The sequence below is a fragment of the Coturnix japonica genome, chromosome 20 (genome assembly GCF_001577835.2).
Source record: "Coturnix japonica isolate 7356 chromosome 20, Coturnix japonica 2.1, whole genome shotgun sequence".
NCBI classification, from domain to species: domain Eukaryota; kingdom Metazoa; phylum Chordata; class Aves; order Galliformes; family Phasianidae; genus Coturnix; species Coturnix japonica.
The window spans coordinates 3,993,043-4,012,959 of NC_029535.1; the positions used below are offsets into that span (position 1 = coordinate 3,993,043).

General features: G+C 51.3%; 1 protein-coding gene across 1 annotated transcript; it reads right to left on the reverse strand.

The window, feature by feature from the left end:
* Positions 1–6,341: 6,341 nt before the first annotated feature.
* Positions 6,342–10,173, reverse strand: MAFB (MAF bZIP transcription factor B). Its single transcript, XM_015881450.2, has one exon. The coding sequence runs from the start codon at positions 9,442–9,444 to the stop codon at positions 8,509–8,511; it is 936 nt and encodes a 311-aa protein (XP_015736936.1). The 5' UTR covers positions 9,445–10,173; the 3' UTR covers positions 6,342–8,508.
* Between the last annotated feature and the right edge of the window lie 9,744 nt (positions 10,174–19,917).

Below are 19,917 nucleotides of genomic sequence, written 5' to 3' on the forward strand. Positions count from 1 at the left end.
TTATAAATATTTACTTGGATCCTGGGACCTTGCTTAACCCTCACAGTGCCATGTTTTATCTTCTCCCTTTTTTCTTTTCTTCTGGTGTTCTTGTTTTCCAGCAGCTGCTCCAGAAATGCCTTTCATTTCAAAGCACAGAAGATTTAAACGAGATATAACTTCACCTTTAAACTGCTTCATCTGTAAACAATGTGATCCGGTAGTCTTCATGTATTTACTGTAGTGTTCAATTGAAAACAGATTATGGAGAAGGGCCTCTTCGGTGTTCAAGAACCATGGAGATGTGATACTTAGGGACAGGGTCGGTGGGTGGTATTGGTGTTAGGTGGATGGTTGGACTAGAAGGTCTTAGAGAGCTTTTCCAACCTTATCAAATCTATTTTCTCTGTTTCTTTTAAAAGACACCATTAATAGAGATCCTGTTCTTTTGGGTCCCTGATTTGGGAAAAGCAAGGTCCTGGAAATACCCAGCCCAGATCATTTCCCACTGACATCCTTGCTACCCCGTTTGTCCCTTTGAGGAGCGGGTTAATCTGTCCCACCTCAGACCAGCACTGCAGCTCATGGATTTGTGCTTCCTCCATCCCTGGGATCAGGGTGTACTCCCTCAGCTCAGCATTACCCCTGCAGTACCCAGAATGAAAAGCCTAATCCATGGGCCAAGGCTGATGTGAAAATAGGGACAGCCTGTGTCTAGGGGAACCTAACAGTCCTATTGCTCAGATGTATGAACAGTGCCCTGTGTTTCTCTGCTTCAGCATCCACGTGGGATGGCTCACTGCTGGAGCTGATGTTAGCACTGCTCTAACACAATGCATGGAGCTGGGTGCTGTGCAGCACAGAGCCCACACTGAGAATAAAGGGAAAAACACTCCTTTAGAATCATACAGACAGAGATTTGGGGCTCAAAACCCTTTTCCCTACACCTTAAATAGTGGGGAAATGGAGATCCAGAGAGCTGTAAGGGCCAGCGTCGGCTCAGAGACGTGCTTGTAGTGTGTGTTCCCTTCCTCGTGTTTGCAAAAGCTTTAGGCAAGAGCTGCACCATAGCACAGAGCAAGGAAGAAGCAGTTAGCAGAAGTCCAAGGTGCGGGTTTATTGCTCTCTGTAACTTCTCTCCCTGTTAAGTCCCCTGACCCAACAGGGAAGTTTCTGCTCCACTCACTATCAAATGAGATGGGCCCCAATTACACACAGACTGACGAGGGCTTGCACCCTTGCTTGCAAGGCACTGATGGCACTGTGGGACCAGATCCCCATGGGGCTCTGTGCCTCAGTTTCCCCAGCTGCCCAAGGACACTCACAATGGGGCCACCTCCATCATTTCCACCAGCCCTACTGAAAAAGCATCAAATACTGTTTAATTCCATGTGTGCAGCTTTCAGATGCTTGGCACTGATTTCTTGCAACACTTCAGTAAGGAATCACACTGCTCACCACAGCTTTGCAGGTGAGTGCTTAATATCCATCATAAAGCCTTCCTGGAATGGTCTTATTAGTGGGAGCAGCAGAATCAGATCAGTTTTGCTGGTGGGAGGCTGCAAGATTCAGCTATCAGAGACAGGCACCAGCTATGCATGTTTGCAACATGTGTGCATCACTGCAATGCTGAACGAAAACACCCAAGTTTACAAAGCAGCCCATCTCTGTATGTGTGCAAACATGTCCTCCCAACACCCCACAGCGTGGTGGAAAATGGGAGTCTGCAGGGAGCTGCAGCTCACAGAATGGTGTGTTATATCCACACAGTGCCATCACCATTTGGGACCTGTCTGGAGTCAAACTTTACCTGCTGCCTCCCAGAGCGCAGCAGAAGGGAGGAGGAAGAAGTTTGAGAGGTTTCTTTAAAGAAAGAGCTAAACTTGGTGAAAGGACACGGCTTTCCTCCCTTGCTCTCTGCCCCTCATGCCTCAGGATATCATAAATTTTTGATACCAATAAAACAGAATTTTTGATGAGCTGCTATTTTGCATTAAAGCAACTTTACATGCAAAGATTGCATAATAGGAAGTAAAATTGAATTTTGCCTCAGAACAAGTCCTTATTATTAATTTAAGTGTTTTTTATATATTTTAGCAGCGGCTTAGCATTCTATATATTTAATTTCTTTCAAGTGAGAGCAGTTAGCATTGGCTTCCTTATCTAAACAAACCTTTTAAAAGAACACATGTATAAAGTGGAGATGCGGTGTTCTGCGTCTGTGCCTTGAGACAAACAGTGGAACTTTTAAAGGGGAAATAAAATGTGGGAGAGGACAACTATCTTTAAAACCTAATGGCAGCCTCTATGGGGTAGGAAACGCTCCACTTTCTTTGCATGAAATGCAGTTTTCCCTCCTTGCTGCAATACATTTATTGCAGCCCTATCTTGACAGACCTATGAATACACAAAGTTCCCACTGGAGCAATTCTCTTTAAGGCCAAGGATTTGCTGTGCAGCTCTTGAATACACCACAATGTATTTTCTAACACTTCCATGCACCATGATGGGCAGGGACGGCTCACAGCCATAAATTTAGAGTCTTGGATGCAACAGCAGGAAAACGTTTTGCAGCACTTTATGCTGTGCTCAAAATTTGCTGCTAAAAGTCCCTGTTTAAGTCAAAAAAAAGCACTGAAACCTTTTTTTCCCCCCATCTTTTTCCTTTTTCATTTTTCTTTCCCTCTTCTCCTTCTTCTTCTCCTTCTTGCATAAAACAAAAGTCCAGTGTGGGGTCCTAACAGACCGCTGCATGCTGCAGCACAGAGCACGCCATGCAGCATTATGCAATGAGCTATTTAGAGTGTGGTGTGTGTGTGCCCCTGTGTGTGTGAGTAACTTCAGACTTACTGTAAGTGTAATGGAGTGAAACATAGTGAGTAAAATAAAGGGGAAGGAGAAGGGAAAGGAAGGAGAAGGGAAGGAGAAGGGAAGGAAGGGAAGAGGAAGGGAGGGAAGGAAGGGAAGGGAGGAAGGGAAGGGAAGGCGAAGGGAAGGGAAAGGGAAAAGGGAGGGGGAGGGAAGGGAAGGGAAGGGAAGGGAAGGAAGAAGGAAGTGGAAGGAGAAGGAAGGGAAGGAGAAGGGAAGGGAAGGGAAGGGAAGGGAAGGGAAGGAAAGGGAAGGGAAGGGAAACTTGCCCAGATAAGGAGGGAATTAAATAAATAAATAGATAAATAAGGAAAAATGAAGAAAACGGGAAAAGGAAAGGGAAAGGGAAAATGACTGAGAGGGTTGGAAAGAATTAAAAAGGAATAACTGCCGGGCAGAGCTGTGAGCAGAGAGATGCTCACCTGCCCCGACGGGGCCGCAGGGGTCGCCTAGAGCTGAAGCTGCTTTATCTGGAGTCCCCGAAACCCGACACCAGGAGCACCGCAGAGCTCTCCCTGACCTCGGCCTGTCAATCAGAGGCAGCGAGAGGGCTGCGAGAGCCGGGCAGGCACTGCGCCAGCTGGAGGGGGAAAAGAAAACGGAAAGGATAGGGAAAAAAAAAAAAAAAAACCTAAAACAGCTGGGAACCGTTATCTCTCGCCAGCCTTGGCTCATCCTCAGCACGCATCTCTCCTGCCCGCTCCTATGCTCTGTGCTCATCCACAGCACGGCACCGGCACTCAGCATCTCTGCAAAGTGTTGGGCTGATGGAGCTGTCTCCAGTCCCAGAAGTCTTTTTCAGTCTTAGATTTCTCTGTTATGGAATTAGGGACGATCGGTTCTGTACATTCTCCTGGACGAGAGGAGGGAAGGGACGATTTAAAGCCGCCCGTGGGGCTGGCAGGGACAGCCCGAGAGTTCGGTGTCAGTAAATGGGGGAGGGGGGCTGCTGCCAATTGTGTTTCCTATTCGAGTGCCTCGTTTAGTTCTGGGAGCAGCCGTAGCCAGTAGTCACCTCTGCCCCGGAGGGGGGATGCAAATCTCTCCACAGCTGTTAGCAATAGCTCTTGCAAAACTGCGAGATCAAACAAAATAATAAGATTTTTCACTGAAGGGAATCGTCCTCCTGCACTACACGAGATCACCATTGAACCTTCGTCCGGCGGACAGACCCGGGATGCAAACTCAGAGCCCTCCCCTCCGCACTGCCCATCCATCCTCGGGCTGCGCGGGGCCGCCGGGGTTCGAGCTGCGTCTGCGGTGCGAGCAGAGCTGCGGTAGCACCCAGGGCACGGCTGTCCCCGCACATCCCGGGGCCCTCAGCACATCCCAGCACATCCCAGGGCCGGGGCTGCACGGACGGCTCCGAGTGCGGCTCAGGGTCCTGTCCTGTCCTGTTGTCACCCCGCTCCCGAGGCTGCAAGGAGCGGATGGGGCCGAGGAGTGCTTTTTGCCTAGGCTTTCTTTCTTAATTTTCTTTTCTTTAGTTTTCTTTTCTTTAGTTTTCTTTTCTTTTTTTTTTTTTCCTTTCCTTTCCTTTTTGCATCTTTGGTCCGGAATGTCTCAATGGCAAGGAGGGCTGGCAGATCTCCGGAGCAGGAGATGCTCCTCTTCGAACTGTGCCATCCGTGGGCACTACTGCAGCTCTCCGTGACTGCTTGAAGTCTCCGAGCCTCGGGGGAATCAAGGTGCCGGGACCGAGATGTATGGAGGAAGAAGGGGCTTGGAAGGGCAGAGCAGGGGCAGGCAAAGCAGAGGGTCCAGAACAGGGCAAAGAAGAAAGGCTGGGAGCGGAGATGCTTCACCCCCCGCTGATCTTCCGCAGCGCTGCAGGTGGAAAACGAGCATTCTCGTAGGGGAGAATCCCACGGGCAGCCCGCGCCCGGGACGGCCCTATCGATTCACGAAGCTGCTCTCCATCCCCGACTCCAGTGTCAGCAGCACTTTAGAGGTCAATGATGAACAGCGAGAGATCAAAGCCGTAATGCGGGGATGGCAACGCGTGGAACAGCTGGGGTGCAGGTGGTCACCCTTTGCTGCTGGAGCTGCCCCGGTGGAGGGGCTCAGGAAGGCCCTACCCGCCCCAACCCCCCACCCCCGGACAGCCGCTCCCCGTTGCTACAGAGCCCGGGCCCGGGCTGCGCTGGGGACAGGGACCGGCGGTTCTCAGCCCCATGGTTCATCAGAGCCCCCCCCCCGGAGCCCCCCGGGTGGCACGGGGCAGTGGGAGCAGTCTCGAACGGCCCGGAGCCACCGGCCCCGGCTGTGCCCGCTGTGGGGTTTGGCTGCGGTTTCTTTTCTTTCCGAAGGGCTCGGTTAAATCTGGGGAATGGCAGCGGGTGCTGCAAATGCACCGGCGGTGCGGCGGGGACTGGGTAACGGGGCTGCCCCGGCGCTGCCACTGCTCGGCGGTGGGAATCTGGAGGGCTTTTCTAAGGCCTATTTCCCTATTTTGTTGTTGTTGTTCAATTAGCCCCAGTGATTTATTCAATGCATGCATGAGGGGACATTAATATGCGGTGGCAGTTCCCACAAACAATATTCCTCTCAGGCTTTCTGCAGCCATAGCGTTCGCTGGCAAGAGGGAAGGAAGGCAGGCACGGCCAGGCAGTCACAGCCAGGCTCTCATCCTCTCCCTCCACAAAGTCTTGTCCCCGTGCAGAACAGCTCCTGTAGGCCTGACCCATAGAGACGGGACCAGCCCCTTGCCAGCCACCCCAGCTCCGAGCAGGCAGGGATGCGATTTAAGAAGGGATGTGGGTTTTAGGGGACCGTAGTCGCTGTTGATTTTTTTTGCCACACTCTGTCCTTAGGCGGCTGTTCCCCAAACACGCCTCACCCCGATGGGATGAGAGGAGAGGGCCATTATCTGCACTGAGAGCTGCTAAGGGCAGGGGGGTGCTGAGGGCGGCGGGGGGAAGTCAGTCCCCTTCTCCATTCACATCTAAAGTCTTGCAAAGCACCCGTTGCTCGAGCTTAAAAAGATAATATTAATAATAATAATAAAAAGAAGAGAGCCAGAATAAATAAAGAGTGCAGATGGAGAGGAGGGATGTGAATCCCAAAGGAGCGGGGGGCGAGTGGTGAAGGGGTGGGGGGGGGAGGGAAGGGCAGACTTGGCCAAATCCTCTCCTTTTTTAATGCAAAAAGAAAGCAGGAGAACAAGAAAGAAACGCAGGAGAGCTCGCAGTGCCCTGCAGCGGGGCCGCCCAGGCCGGAGGATCGCGGCCCGACGTGGTGGGCTCCGCTGCCCAACGCTGCGGGTGGGGGCTGCCCCCGATCTGCCACGGCCGGGTCGGGCCTCGGGGCAGCGTAACCTGCGGGCAACGCAGCGCTGGGGGGGGGGGGGGGGGGGGGGGGTGGATAGAAGGGGGGAGAGCAGAGCTGCTTGGGCCGGACAGCGCTCCGAGAGCTTCATGTCCTCAAGTTTGTCATCACCTCTTTCTTTTTTACTCGGAACACGAGACGGCAGAGAAACGGATCCCTCCAAGAAATGCCATTTCAATGATTTTAATAAGCAAAATAGGAAACAATTTTAATAACCAAAAAACAGAAACCAGTCTGAATAAAACTACAATAGACCAGGTTGGTTTTTTTTAATATTTTTTTTTGTTTTTCATATCGTAAGCAGGATTTGAAATTGATCCCTTCTGAACTTTACATGAAATAAAAACCATTATTATTTTTCTTATCTCCGCTGCTGCAATGTCTTGATTTCAACACAGTTGAATCAGTAAAAACCAAAGATCGTTTTCTGATGCGTGACTAATATCCACAATATTTAAAACTGCAAGCACCATGCTGTTCATTACAATCTTGTTATTACTGTTAATTTAGAAACTAATACAAACTTAAAATGCATCCGGCCAGCAGTGCCAGCTATCCTAAAAGGAAACTAAAAAATAAGTTTTCATTTTGGTATATTTTTTTGTCAGTGCAACGTAAATCCTTTTACTGACCTGCAGGAGGAAAAAAAACAACAAAACAAAAAAAAAGTCATCAAAAACACCCATAAGACTCCAAACTACCGCTACTATACAAACTGCAAATTAATTTCGGCTAAAAACTTTCACTCGCTGCATAGGGAAGCGGAGAAGCAGATTACAAAAGAATAACGCTTTCAAAGCGGCGGCGTCGCCTCCTCGGAGGAAGCGTTACCGTTCGAAGCATTGGGAAACCCAGCTTGACAGCGCCAGGGAGCGCCCGCAGAGCGGAGCATCGCGGCTCCTCCTGCCGGGAACAGCGGGGCCGGGCCGCCCTGAGTGCGCGGTGCGGAGCGGAGAGGAGCGGAGCCGCCTTCACCCCCTCCCAACCACCCCCCTCTCCATTCACCATTCAGTCTGGGTTTGTCAATGCCATCCAAACGTTTTGGTTTCGCGTTTTGTTATTTTTCCTTTCTTCTGCCCCAACAAACAACAACCAAAATGAAAACTAAAAAACAAAAGAAAAAAAAACAACCAAAAAAAAAAAACAAAAAACAACCAAAAACCACACAACTTAAAAGTGCACCAGATATACAAAGTTGCCTTTTTTCCCCCCTTCTCTTTTTCCGAATGCAAAATGCCCATAACTTTTCCTTCCCCCCCCTCCCCCCTTAAGTATCTCTTTAATACCAACCAAACCGTACAACCAGCCTGCTGAAATGTTACTTTGCTTTATGTTCTGTTTTCTCTTCCTGTGCGGTTTGAAGTAGCAGATATTTACAAGCCGACGACCATAAAAGAAATAAAAAAACAATAAAGAGAGCAAAAAACCAACCAACAAAAACTGCACAAGCAGTAAAAACTTGGGGTAACTCGCGATGCTTTTCCTTACCAATGAAACAAAACAACAGAAATCTATGATCGATGATCAACATGCTAAAGTTAAACAAGAAAATGGTACAAAATAGAAATTATTACCATACATGTCCAGCATGCAGGATTAATATTTTTAATGCAGATTTTCGTATTTTTTTCTATATAATCAAGCAGGCAATAAAACTGATGAGTTTATCTTTTTCTCCTTTCTTTCTTTCTTTCTTTCTTTCCTCTCTTAGATTGAATGTCCCATCTGAGTCCTGTAACTTTTTCTTTCTTCTCTAAGCAGGCAATATATGAAGAGTTTGCATATATTGTCCTTTCTGATTATTCACTTTTTTTTTCCCAAGTGGGTAAATTGTGCATGAGATGGTGCTGTGTGTGTCCTCTCTCCTCCCGAGCAGGCAGTAGCTCATAGATAGGCTCGTTCATTGTCTTTTTCTGTCCTTATTCTCTTAAAGTCCATCTCGTTCTGCAAGCAAGCGATCTATAAAATGCTTCACTTGTCCTTTTCTCCCGTTCCTCTGTCCCTCTCTCTAACTCGCAAACCGAAGTCAAAAAGTTGCACTTTACCTCTCCCATCCCCACCCCCAGCCTACTTTTCCCACAGCTAATCTAGAAGACTGGATGCTGCAAAAACAAAAATCAAGTCTCTAAGTTCGTCTCCTTCTTTCTCTCTAGTCAAGCAGACAGATGATGAAGATGTCAGAGGAGGATGGGAGCAAGAGGGGGTGAGGGGTGGGAATGATGGGGGTCAGGGGTCGGGTGGGTTCTTTTTCTTGTTGGGCTTTTTTTTTTAATATTGTTTTTTTGTTGTTTTTTTGTTTTTTTTTTTTCTTTTTTAATTACTTTTATTAAGCACTCACATGAAGAACTCGGGGGAAGACGGGTTGTCACTGGTGGAGCCGGCCTCTCTGAAGCCATTGCTTGCAAGTTTCTCACACTTGAGCTTGTAGGCGTCTCGCTCTCTGGCCAGCCGGGTCACTTCTTGCTTGAGTTGTTCCACCTGCTGAATGAGCTGGGTCTTTTCATTCTCCAGGTGGTGCTTCTGCTGGACGCGTTTATACCTGCAGGACTGAGCGTAGCCCCTGTTCTTCAAGGTCCTCCTCTTCTGCTTGAGGCGGATCACCTCTTCCTTGCTGACGCCCCGCAGCTGCCGGTTGAGCTCCCTCACGGACATGGAGACCAGCTGGTCATCCGAGAACCGGTCCTCCACGCTGCTGGAGGGGGGATGCTGCTGGTGTGAGGTCTGGAGCTGCTGAGAGGAGCTGGATGAAGTGGAAGGGGTGGGAGAGGCCTGATGGTGGTGGTGGTGGTGGTGATGAGGGTGCCCGCTGCCCGCCAGGTCTTCGTGGGTGACGGCGGGGTATTGATGGTGGTGGTGCTGGTGGTGGTGATGGTGGTGGTGATGGGCCCGGAAACTCTCGAAGCCTTGCAGCTGCTGGGACACTTGGTGGGAGCCGATGAGGGCTTCGACGGCATCCTCCGGGGTGAGGTTCAGCGCCTCAGGGTTCATCTGCTGGTAGCTGTTGGCCATCCAGTACAGGTCCTCCAAGTGGGTCTTCTGTTCGGTGGGGCTGAAGCTGGGCGAGGAGGGCACGGAGCTGCAGGGGGTGCTGATGGGGGTGGAGGACACGGAGCCGGCAGGCTGCAGGCGGGTGCAGTGCCTGCCCGAGCGGTCGTTCCTACCCAGGGGCTCCTTCTTCACGTCGAACTTCATCAGGTCGAAGTCGTTGACGTACTCCATGGCCAGGGGGCTGGTGGGCAGCTCAGCTCCGATGCTCAGCTCTCCGGCCATCGCTGTCTTGCGGGCTCCTCTCCGGGCGGAGGGGGCTGGAGACCTGGCCCCAGCGCGCAGCCTGGCAGAGGGCTGGCCGCTCTCCTTATTCCAAAGAAACTTTGCCTCCGCTTCGCCTCTCGCTTCCTTTCCTCTGCTCCCCCCTCCACCACCGCCGCCTCCTCCTTCTCCCGGCTTCTGGGGCTTCTTCGGACCGCGGCAACAAAGCCAGGGACGAGCCGGCTCCCGGGGCCGCCCGACGCCTCCCGGCTTTGGGTATCAGCGCTGGCAGCGCACCGCCGGCGGCTCCGGGCACTCAGACGCCCACGGAGAGGAGAAAGGAGCAGCGGCAGGAGGTCAAAAGCAAAACAAAACAAAGATGCTGCCTTCGGGGCCGTGCGGGAAGCGAGAAGAACGGTGCAGAAGGTCTAAGCCCGCGCCTCCGGGTGGGTTTTGTAAGTCCTGAGCCTTCTCCCCGCGGTAGCGGAGCGCCGGAGCGTGCCGCAACTTTCCGCTCCGGGAGCGCACCGGCTGTGCGGCAGCGACCGGGCTTTGCACGGGAGTTTTCTCTGGCTCTCGCCGCGCAAAGGGAAGGGGAGGGAAAAGGGGGAGGAAGGAGGGGAAGGAGGAAGGGAGGGGAGGAAAAAAAAAAAAAAAAAAAAAAAGGAGGAGAGGGGGGACGGGACAAACCCAGCGCTCCGATGTAGCTGCCGCCTCCAGAGCTCGTTGTGCAGCTGTGATTCGCAGCGCAGCCCCCCTTGGCTTCTTATACGGCCGTGCCCGCCGAGAGCGCGGCGGGGGCCGGGGCCGGCGGCGGCCGCGCCAATGGCAGCGCGGCGGCGGGGCCGGGCCGGGCGGTGCGGTGCGGCGGGGCCGGGCGGTGCGGCGGGGGCGGCGGGGTTGGGCGGTGCGGCGGGGGCGGACCGCGGCGTGACAGCTCCGCAGCGCCAGCTGAGCGGCCCCGCTCCTCGCCCCGCTCCTCCGGGCTCCCCCCCCCCCCCCCCCCCCCCCCCTTCCTATTTTTTTTCTGCAGTCCAGAAAGGAGGAGGGCTCGGGGACATCCTGCCCGTCCCTTTGTTCTAAATATAACAAAGTCTCTTTTTTGCCCGTTGCCGTCCCGTAGCACATTTCAAGGCAGTTGGCTTTCCCAGCCCCCCCCAACTCCTCACCCATCCCGTGCACACGCGTCTCCCCTTCCAACTTCACGGGGGACCGTCCACCCGTGAGATGGTACAGAGGAAAAATGGGCCGAAAGATGCGCGGGTTCAGCCGGGAGAAGTGCGGGGCTGCGGGGGATGCGCAGGGGATGGGATCGGGGAAGCACCGGAGCTGATGGGAGGGAGGGGGAGGTTTATTGGGGGGGGGGGGGGGGGCTGTCAGTCCGCAGGCAGCCGGGGAAACCCTCCCGGTTACGGGAAGCAAATCTCTCCGTAAAGTAAAGCGCGGGCATTGACACAGACAATCTCAAATATTGGGGGCGGGGGGGGGGGGGCGGGGTGAAAGGGAGAAAATAGAGTCACATTGCAGTTCTGAGGGACCGCGTTTTCTTTCTTCTGCTGATCTCTAACTCAGTGACTGCATGCAAAGGAGCGCTCGGCTTGTGAGGCTTTTGGTTTCTTTTCTTTTTTTTTTTATTCCTTTTGGGTCCGGTAACAGGATTTTTATTTTATTTTTATTTATTTTTTTATTTTTTCCCCCTGAACATTTTGTAACGATTAAGGGAGATTAAGGCTTCTTTTTTACGCTGCTTTTACCCTCAAACAGACAGAAAGTGCGACACCAAGTGACGTTTAGGAATAACGGCTCCGTTTCACGGGGTAAAAAACACCCGGAAAAAGAAAACAAAACAAAAAAGGGAGGGGGGGGTTGGCCGGGAGGACGACCCGGCGCTCAGCATCCTCCCGTCCCTTCCCTCTCAATGATTTACCCCAAAGAAAAGAAAGCAAATAAAATAACCCCTTATACTTTAAAATCTTTCATCTTTTCAGAAATCCATTAGAAGGGAGCTGCCCCTTCAGGTGCTGGGATAGAAATCGTGCCCTTAAAGTGCCCAGCGGAGAGTGTTCTGTTTTCTCCCTACCAGATCCGTGCGCTCTGTCGGGGCGATGCCCGCAGCCCCGATGGTCCCCGCGGAACGGTCCGCGGCCGCGCAGGGAACCGCACTAAGTGCCGCTCTGCCAACAAGTCCCGGCTGTGCCCGTGGGAGTGGGCTGCGGGGAGGGCTCCGGGGGGTTCTTTGGAACTCCCTCGGCATTACAGGCGCTCCGGGGTCGGCTCGGTGCTGCAGGGTGAAGCCTCCCTGCAGCTTTCCCCCTCTATGTGCCGAGGGGGTATACAAAAAACGCCTGGGATCGGTGAAGCCCGACGCGCTCGGTACCCGCCGGAGTCCCCACGCGTGATGTTTCTGGGGGTCAGAGAGTCCCTCCGGACCCAAACCCGGCCGGGAAAGGGCTGAGCCCCTGAGAGAGCAACCTTCCCCTCCCCACCGCCCGCTCCGAAGGCAGAAGTGGGGACACGCGTGGGAACATCCCGCGTGGAGCGCAGCGCTGGGAGAGAACCGCGCTGCTGAGTTCCTATCGCTGCCAAATTCAGGAAATTTTCCTTTTTTTTTTTTAATATATATATATATATATATTTTCACTGAGAACGATGAGCCCAGAGGCACAAAGAGCTGAGCTCGGTGCCCCTCCGGGACCGAAGAGAGGTCGGAGCGGGGCAGGAGCTCGGCGGTCCCCGTCCCGTCTCCGACTGCCTCCCGGTAAGCCCGGGGAGAGCCAGCAGCTTCCCCAGGGGAAGCAGCAGCTCGTATTTCTGAGGTCCTGGAGGGTGCTAGGCGAGAGCTTTATTTCTACCTACACCATAAACGTGATCGGTGGCGGTGTGGGGGGAATCGGTCCCGAAACAGAGGGAAAGGGAACCGCGGCGAGCGCTTAGGAAGTGAGGAAGCAGCCCAGCGAAATGTGCCATGAGACGGATAATACTTTTTTTCCTATCATAATTACTGAGGTATATTCACAAGGTGGAGCTACTGAAAGGTGGAGGAAGCATTGATCTGATTATCTCCCTGTCCATACGCACTCTGTCTCTTCTTAATCTTTTAAGCTGTGAATTACAGTTTGGTTCTGCGTGTTCAATCAGCATCGCCGTAAAATTTCAGGGCACTCTGCGAGTCCATTTATTTGCTCTTCCATCCCTCACTCCCTCAAGAAAACACATATCCCTCAAAACTTGCGGCAGTGCAAGTCTGGCTGAATGAAACACCGAGAGCTTTCTGCCCCGAATTCCCAGTGAAAGGCCGATATTTTTTATTGCAGAGCTTTTAATTCAACCGTTGTGTGTTGGGGGGATCTCCCTCTGTCCAATCCCTTTTTAGAAATATATATATATATTTTAGTGAGGACTGGGGAAGAAATAGCTTTGCCTCAGCAGAAGAGGATCAGGGCTGAGCAGCCCAGCTTGGCAGCCCAGGCAGAGTTTTCTGCCGCGAGGACCCGCAGCCGAACCGCGGAGCTGCGCGCAGGGGAAGCTCCGCATCCCCGGCCCTGCGACGCCGTTCGCTCCCGGAACGCGGAGCGAGCGATGCCCGGGGGCTGCGGCTCCTGCGGGCAGCGCTGCCGCCCCCGCCCCGCCGTTCCCTCTCCGCACCCGCGGAGGGAGCGCACGGCGCGGAGCGGCCCCACCTGCCCGGCATCCCCGCGCCGGGGCACCACTTTCCCTTCATCCCGCTCCTCCCGGGCAATTTTTGTTCAAGTCGCGACTTACTCCCTACACCCAAAAGCCGTCCAGTGCGTTTAACTGGGTTTTTCTTTCTAAGATCCGTTTTTTGGTAGTTTTCTTTTCTTTTGTGTTTTTTTTCGGACGGTTTGTTTCGGATACAAAATGACTTCTTTCCGTTGTCCCTTCTCTCCCTCCTCCCTGTGGGAAACTCCCGGTTAAAATCAGGATGCGTTCAAACCGTACGATGGTGTCATTTCAGGTCGGCTCATCCCGCGTGTCCGCGTAGAGCAGTGCGGGTCCTGAGCCTCTGAAATGCGAAATCTCGCCTTTAAACTGATGCCTACAGATAATACGTGCGTTTGGTTCCGTAGGGTTCAGCCAGAATTGTGCATTTCACGTTCAAAAAGGGAATCGTATTACTGTGGAGTCCTAATCCCCTGTTCCTAGAAAGCAGATTTTGGTAACTGATAAGTATGAGAAGACAGTCACTGATGGATTTTCCATGGTGAGAAGCGCTCCTCGGTTTTGGTCTCTGACTGCTACATTTCCCCCAGCATTCTCTTTTTCACCCCATAACATCAATGAGATACGTTGTCTGAAATGGTACTTTTGTTAACAAACAAACCCACAAACCGACATCACCCCCGGCCGGCAGCCAGCGCTGGCGGGGCAGAAGGGCATCTCGTTCCTAATCCTTACCTCCCTTCCCTTGCTTTTTAATTTCTCGAGCTGCCAGCAAGCACCGTGCCGTTTGTCAGGATATTTTTTCCCCTGTGCAAGCAGAGAGGGACCTGGTTAATCATCTATCGCAGATCCGTGTGCATCAGAAAGAAAAGTGTTGATGTTTGCTTGTTCGGGCTGATGGGAATGGCCCACGAATTTAGGATTAAATTACTAATGGTAATCGTAAGTCTTTTGTTTCCTCTCTCCTTCTCTTTTCTATTGAAGTAAAGAGTGCAACACGCTCCGCACAAAATCTGCACGGTAGCTTTGCGGTATAAAATGAGCTACGGAACCGTCCGAGGTTCGGTGGGGTCTCTTCAGATTTTAACCCGAGCCCGTTAAGCGGGGCCGGTCCCAATAACTTTAGACACGTTTACACAGGTGGACGTGTAGGAAGGAAGCGGAGCAGCGACCGCAGAAGGGTAGGTTGGGAGCGGGGGGGCTGGGGGGGGGGAGGTTGTTTTTCCCCGGCATTAAATCCCTGTCTGGGATGGGAGGGCGGTGTAACCGAGAGGAGGATTTGGGATTCGGGAGGGATTCGGAAAGGAGAATGGGGTGTCTCTTAGAATAAGCGCACCTGGCAAGGTGCCACTACACGGGACGGCGTGATTGAGGGCGTTGATTGGAAGGCGTTTCCTTTAAACTGTGTCTGCCGTCGGAGCAGCACCGAGCGGGGCTGAAGGGCTCGGGACGGGGTTGGGGGCACGGAATTCCTTTAGAAGCGGGGGCTGGAGGAGGGCTGAAAGAGCAGAGCGAGCCGAGGGGCGCCGCGTAACGCAGCGCTTCGGTACCGCTCTGCCTCCGCGCATCCCCATCCCAAAGGCGGACGCAGCCCCCACGTTGTCCCGCAGAGCTGCGGGGTGAAGCTGCGGGGCGCCGGGTGCATCCCTGCCGCCCTGCGGAGCGCTCGCAGGGAACACAGCGAACTCCTCGCTGGCACCCTCTGCAGTTTGCTCGGGGCCTGAGCGCAGCGCTGGAAGGGCAGCGGATGCCTCGGGACAACCGGCACCGTTTCTCGCTCTTTAACGGCCCGTGAGGGCAGACGGCAGCGAGCAGCTCCGTTCTCAGTTTTCTTTCAGCCTTGGGCTCGTAGTGCTATGAATGAGGCGATCCGGTTTATTTGTATCTTTTCCCGAGGGAGTCTTTCTCTCCCTCATCATTTCCAAACAGTGCTGTCCCATTACAGCCCTTTCTAACACTGCCTCTAATACATACTCCCCGTATGATTCTCCTTGCCACCCTATTATTAACTGCCACCCTTGTATATAGCAAGAAAACTCCTGCTCCAGAAGCACAAAATCTCCTGTTTAGACCTCTCTAGGGCCTGCTTTCCTCCTGAGCCTGGCTCAGTCCTGCTCCCCTCTTGGACCCTGCCATGCTGAATTCATCATCCAAGCACCTCCAGGAGCATTTAGCAAACAAGCATCACCAGAATCTCTCTGGGCGATCAGAAGTTGCCCTTCAGATCTGAAGGAGCCAGCAGAAGCTGTTGGACTATAATCACTGCATCTGTATCCTGGAATGGCATCTGGCATACAAAGGTTTCTCAGACACTTCAGAACTTGAGCACCTCTCATTTAGGGACATTTTCTCTCCTGCTTATCTTGCTTCTTTCCTGGATACAGAAGTAATACACAGATTTCTGGGTGGGAAAAGCTTTTTGCTTCCTTGCAATGGGCGTAGAAAAGGGAGAAATGTCAGAGAGTGATAAGCAGCCAGAAAACCTTCCAGTAAAGGTCAGCCCACCTTTCTGGCCTCTGTTGTTTGTTTGTTTTTTTTTCCCAAGCAGCTCAGCAGGGCACTCTGTGGTTGAACAGATTTCAGATGCCCCAGGATGAGGGGAGGAAGATGTGGCCTCAGTTATGCATGAAGAAGTGCAGCCCTATATGAGCATCCTTTCAATAGAACACCACAGCACCAGTAGGGCTCCTTACCACTGAGCTGAGCATGTGGCCCTTGCAGGATCAGGGACTGTCCTTCCAGCTCAGGGCTCCTCTGACACCTCAGAGCTTCTTCCATGATCTGTAACCCCTTTTCATTGCACAAAGTCCAGGATCAAAAAACAAAAACAAACAAACAAACAAACCCAAACCTGCTTATACACAGATTTCTGTTGGAATTCCCTTTCTGGCACTCGCTGCATAAGGATTTAAATATAATCATAAAGCCCATGCTGCATATTCTTCCTTCTGCTCTTTGCACCTTTAGTCCCCATTAGGGATTTTGTTTTCTTTCTGCTTTGACAGCCCCTGTATATATGTTTTGTGGTTGTTCTGTACTGTTTCCTGATTTAATATCGGCGCAGTTACAGGGGAAGGATGCACCGTTAGCATTTTTTGCTCAAAGTATTTTTCAAGCTCCTTTTTGATGTACTGGTCAGGTTTGCAGCTTCCGCGCTGCTGTTGATCAGAGGAGGAAGGATGGGGTTTATTGCGCCCTTTGGGAATGGAGCTCTTTATTCACCCAAGGAAACACAGCAATCTTGTGATGCCGGCCCCTCTGCACGCATCCAGGTGCAGAAGAAAAGCAAGGACCTATTTACTAGAAAGCTGTTATTCACTGAAATTAAGGTCCTTTTGTGTGTTTGTGAGAGAGAAAGGCGAGCAGAACTGGAAACAAAGTGGTTTCTGCAAACCTCTACCTTCCTCCTGAAATGTTTTTAAGCCCTAAATGGGAGAAGGAAAAAGAAGACAAAGAAAGGGAACAATATTGAGGAAATACATTTGCTTGCTTTCCTTGCCAGGCTGAGGAACGCTTCCTTAGCTGCTGCCCAGACAGGGGAAAGACAACAGCTCCCAACTTGCTTCTTTTACACATAAATCCTCACCCAGTGCTGCCTGAGCAAAATGCTCTGCAGCCACATGGTCTGGATGCTGTATGGGTCATCCTTAGGTCCATAAGCTGTGCCCACATCTCCCTGAATGTAGAGAAGGAAAATGCAGAAACACTCAGCAAGGAGAGGGGAAGGGCCAGGTGCTTCAGTAGGAAAGGTGGTCAGCGAAGGATGCTTCATTCCTATGTCTGTGTTAGCAGCAATCCAATGTAGTATGCTGGATTTCCTGTATCAAAGGAGGTGGTTACCTCTTGTTTCCCTCAAATCCACTCACATTAGCAGGTGCAGAATACATACCAGCATTCCTACCACTGCTAAGCAGGAAAGAAGCAGCTCCTGCAGCATTGCACAGCCATGCAAAGTCCTGTTCACTCATCCCTCCTCAGGGCAGACTTGGGCTGAAAGAAGAACACAGGAATTCATTCAGAAATGCAGCTGAAAATTGAACATGTATATGTATATACATATATCAAGTTGCAGTGAATGAATCTACACATACACACACACACACATACACACACACACACACACACACACACACACACACAGAGTTAATGACTATTTGCACATAAATAACCAAACTGCAGTCTCTGGGACAGCCTCCTTTAACACTGCCTGTGCTTGCAGTACAAGTGCCTTGTTGACATGCAACCTTCACTCTGTACTTGCAGTATTTTAATAGCTGTGTTTTCATCCTGCAAACATCCACATTGGGGGCTTCACCCCTTTAAAGCTGTGATTACACCTCCATGACCTCCCTCTTGGTGATGTATGTGTGGTTTCTGTTTTCTTTTATTTTCCAGGCTAGAATTAACACACGTTTCTATACCTCGAATGTACTTCTTTAATAACCAGCTTATAATAAGAGAGAAGATAGAGAATTTCATCTAAGAATTCCCAGCTGGAGACATCTGTTCAAGTCACCTGATGCACAGCTCTAACCAGCCAAGTGTGAGCTGTTTTTATTGGTTCAACATTTTAGAAATAGAATATCCTTTTTATTTTTTTATTTTTTTACCTTTTAATTAGTAACTTGCTAGACACCTCCATAGATTCCTACACCTGTTTCTATGCCCTTGGACCTCTTTCTCCCAAAGGATTTGTCCACCCCAATCCCAGTGACCCATTCCTAAACTGAACTGGCTGGCTTAAACCCGCAGGAACCAGTTAAATGCTCATAATGAGGGCTTCCACCGGGGTAATCAGGTTTCCCAAGAGGTGATGGGTTTGATGGATAACCTGTCACGATGTATTGCAGGCACTCAGCACCTCTGGAAATCGAGCATCCCTCCTGTCTGCTCTGCCACTGCCCAGCCTCCCACTGCACCTGCACGGGGCTGATATCAGTTGCATTTTTCCACTTCCCTTCTGTTTGCTGTGTTGTGTCCAGGAGGACTCTCAAGGACCACAGCCCATATCTTTGCTGGAACAGAACTGTGGTTTGTTGTGGGGAGGGTGATATATGAGATGAGCAGGCAGTACAAGGAAAAAGGGACAAAGCCAAGGAAAACAGGAACGTGGGACTGCACCACGTTTATGTCCTGCTCTCCTTGCATAATGAAAGCTTTCAGCCTGCCAGATTTCATATACCATTTCTGCATCTGAACTACTCACCTTTGCTCTACCTGCAATCACTGGAGCTTTGACCTCTTCCCCATCCCCCAACAAATGGCAGAGTTCATGGCACGGATGGAGCAGAACTAGAACCATTATTGCCTGCACCATCCATACGGCTTGGGGAGCTGAGAGGGACAAGGAGGTGACCAGGGGAGGTAAACACATCACCCAGCAGCAGGACTGGGGGAGCAGCAGCACAGCCTCCAGCTCTGTAGAGTGTATTCAGGTGGGACGGGGCAGCACAGGTGGAGGGCACACTGCAGTTTTCCCTTCTTTATTCCCTCCAGAATAGCTTTAATTAACCTTTTCTTATCATTAAAAAGAAAAAGAGGCTTTTCCCAGTTGAGAAAAGAGAGGAACTGTTTTCTGAAAGCTGGGTTTAAATTAGCCCAAGCTCAGGAGCAAGGAGGCGGAGGGGAGAATTGCTGTCGTGAAATTAACTTTATGAAAGAAAAGCAAATCTCCACCCTGTTTAAACATGGGGAAAACATCACCGAGGCATTCTGCTGCACCAAATGGTAAACATGTCCGTGTATTATATCACTTATGGCTTCCTTTAGAGTTTTATGATGCTGTTCTCAATTACTGTGTTTGCATTTGTAATTAGAGTGCAGAACACATTGTGAAGGCAAATTATAGAGCTAACTTGTCCTTTCAAAACAACCCATTTGCTCAGTGTGCTCCCAGAAGCTTCTCTGTATTCAGGGGACTCCAAGGAAGGACTGACCTTCCCCACAGAAAGTGTTGAGAGATGCGTTTGCTGGAGGGAAGGGAGAGGAAAAACACATTTTGCCCCAGGGTTTTGCTGTGATTGGGCCTGACCTCAAACCACTGAAACTCTGGTTGGTTTCTGTAAGCGCAGCACTCCAAAAGTTTGACAACTGATGGAATCAGAGGGGAAAAATCATAGTATCATGGAGTCTTTTCAGTTGGGAGGAACTCTTAAAGGCCATGTGGCCCAACTCCCCTGCACTGAACAGGGACACCCACAGCTCCATCAGTGCTCAGAGCCCCGTCCAGCCTGACCTTGGCTGTCTGCAGGGATGGGGCACCACCACCTCTCTGGGCAACCTGTGCCAGTGCCTCACCGCCCTCAGTGCCAAACCTTCTTCCTTATCTCCAGTCTAGATCTCCTCTAACCTCAGTTTTCTTGCTGTGCCTCCAGCTTCTTGTGTGGCCTTGGTCATGTCATTTGGCATTTCTGTGCCTGCCTTGTTGGCTCACTGCTGAGCCATGCTTTGCTGAGCAGCTCCTGGCCATCTGCACCACATGCACTGCCCTTTTCTTGGCTCCAGCTATTCCATGTCATCAGTGGAGACACAATTCTCCCTTCAAGCAGGTCGATGTGGCATGCAGAAATCCAGAGTTTAGACCAGCTGCGCACTTTGCCTTCAAATTCAGTAGGGAAAAAAGACATCCAAGTCTGAACTTGGATATGGCAAAGAACTACTTAGAGTGAAAAGGAAAGAAATTCTCCAGTGGTTACTGATATGCTCTCTTCACAAAGTCTCTACATCTGGGGCATTCTATTTTTTTCTTCACAACCTGCACTAAGCAGAAGGACCTGAATTTGAACAGATTCCCCTCCAGCACCATTTGCACCT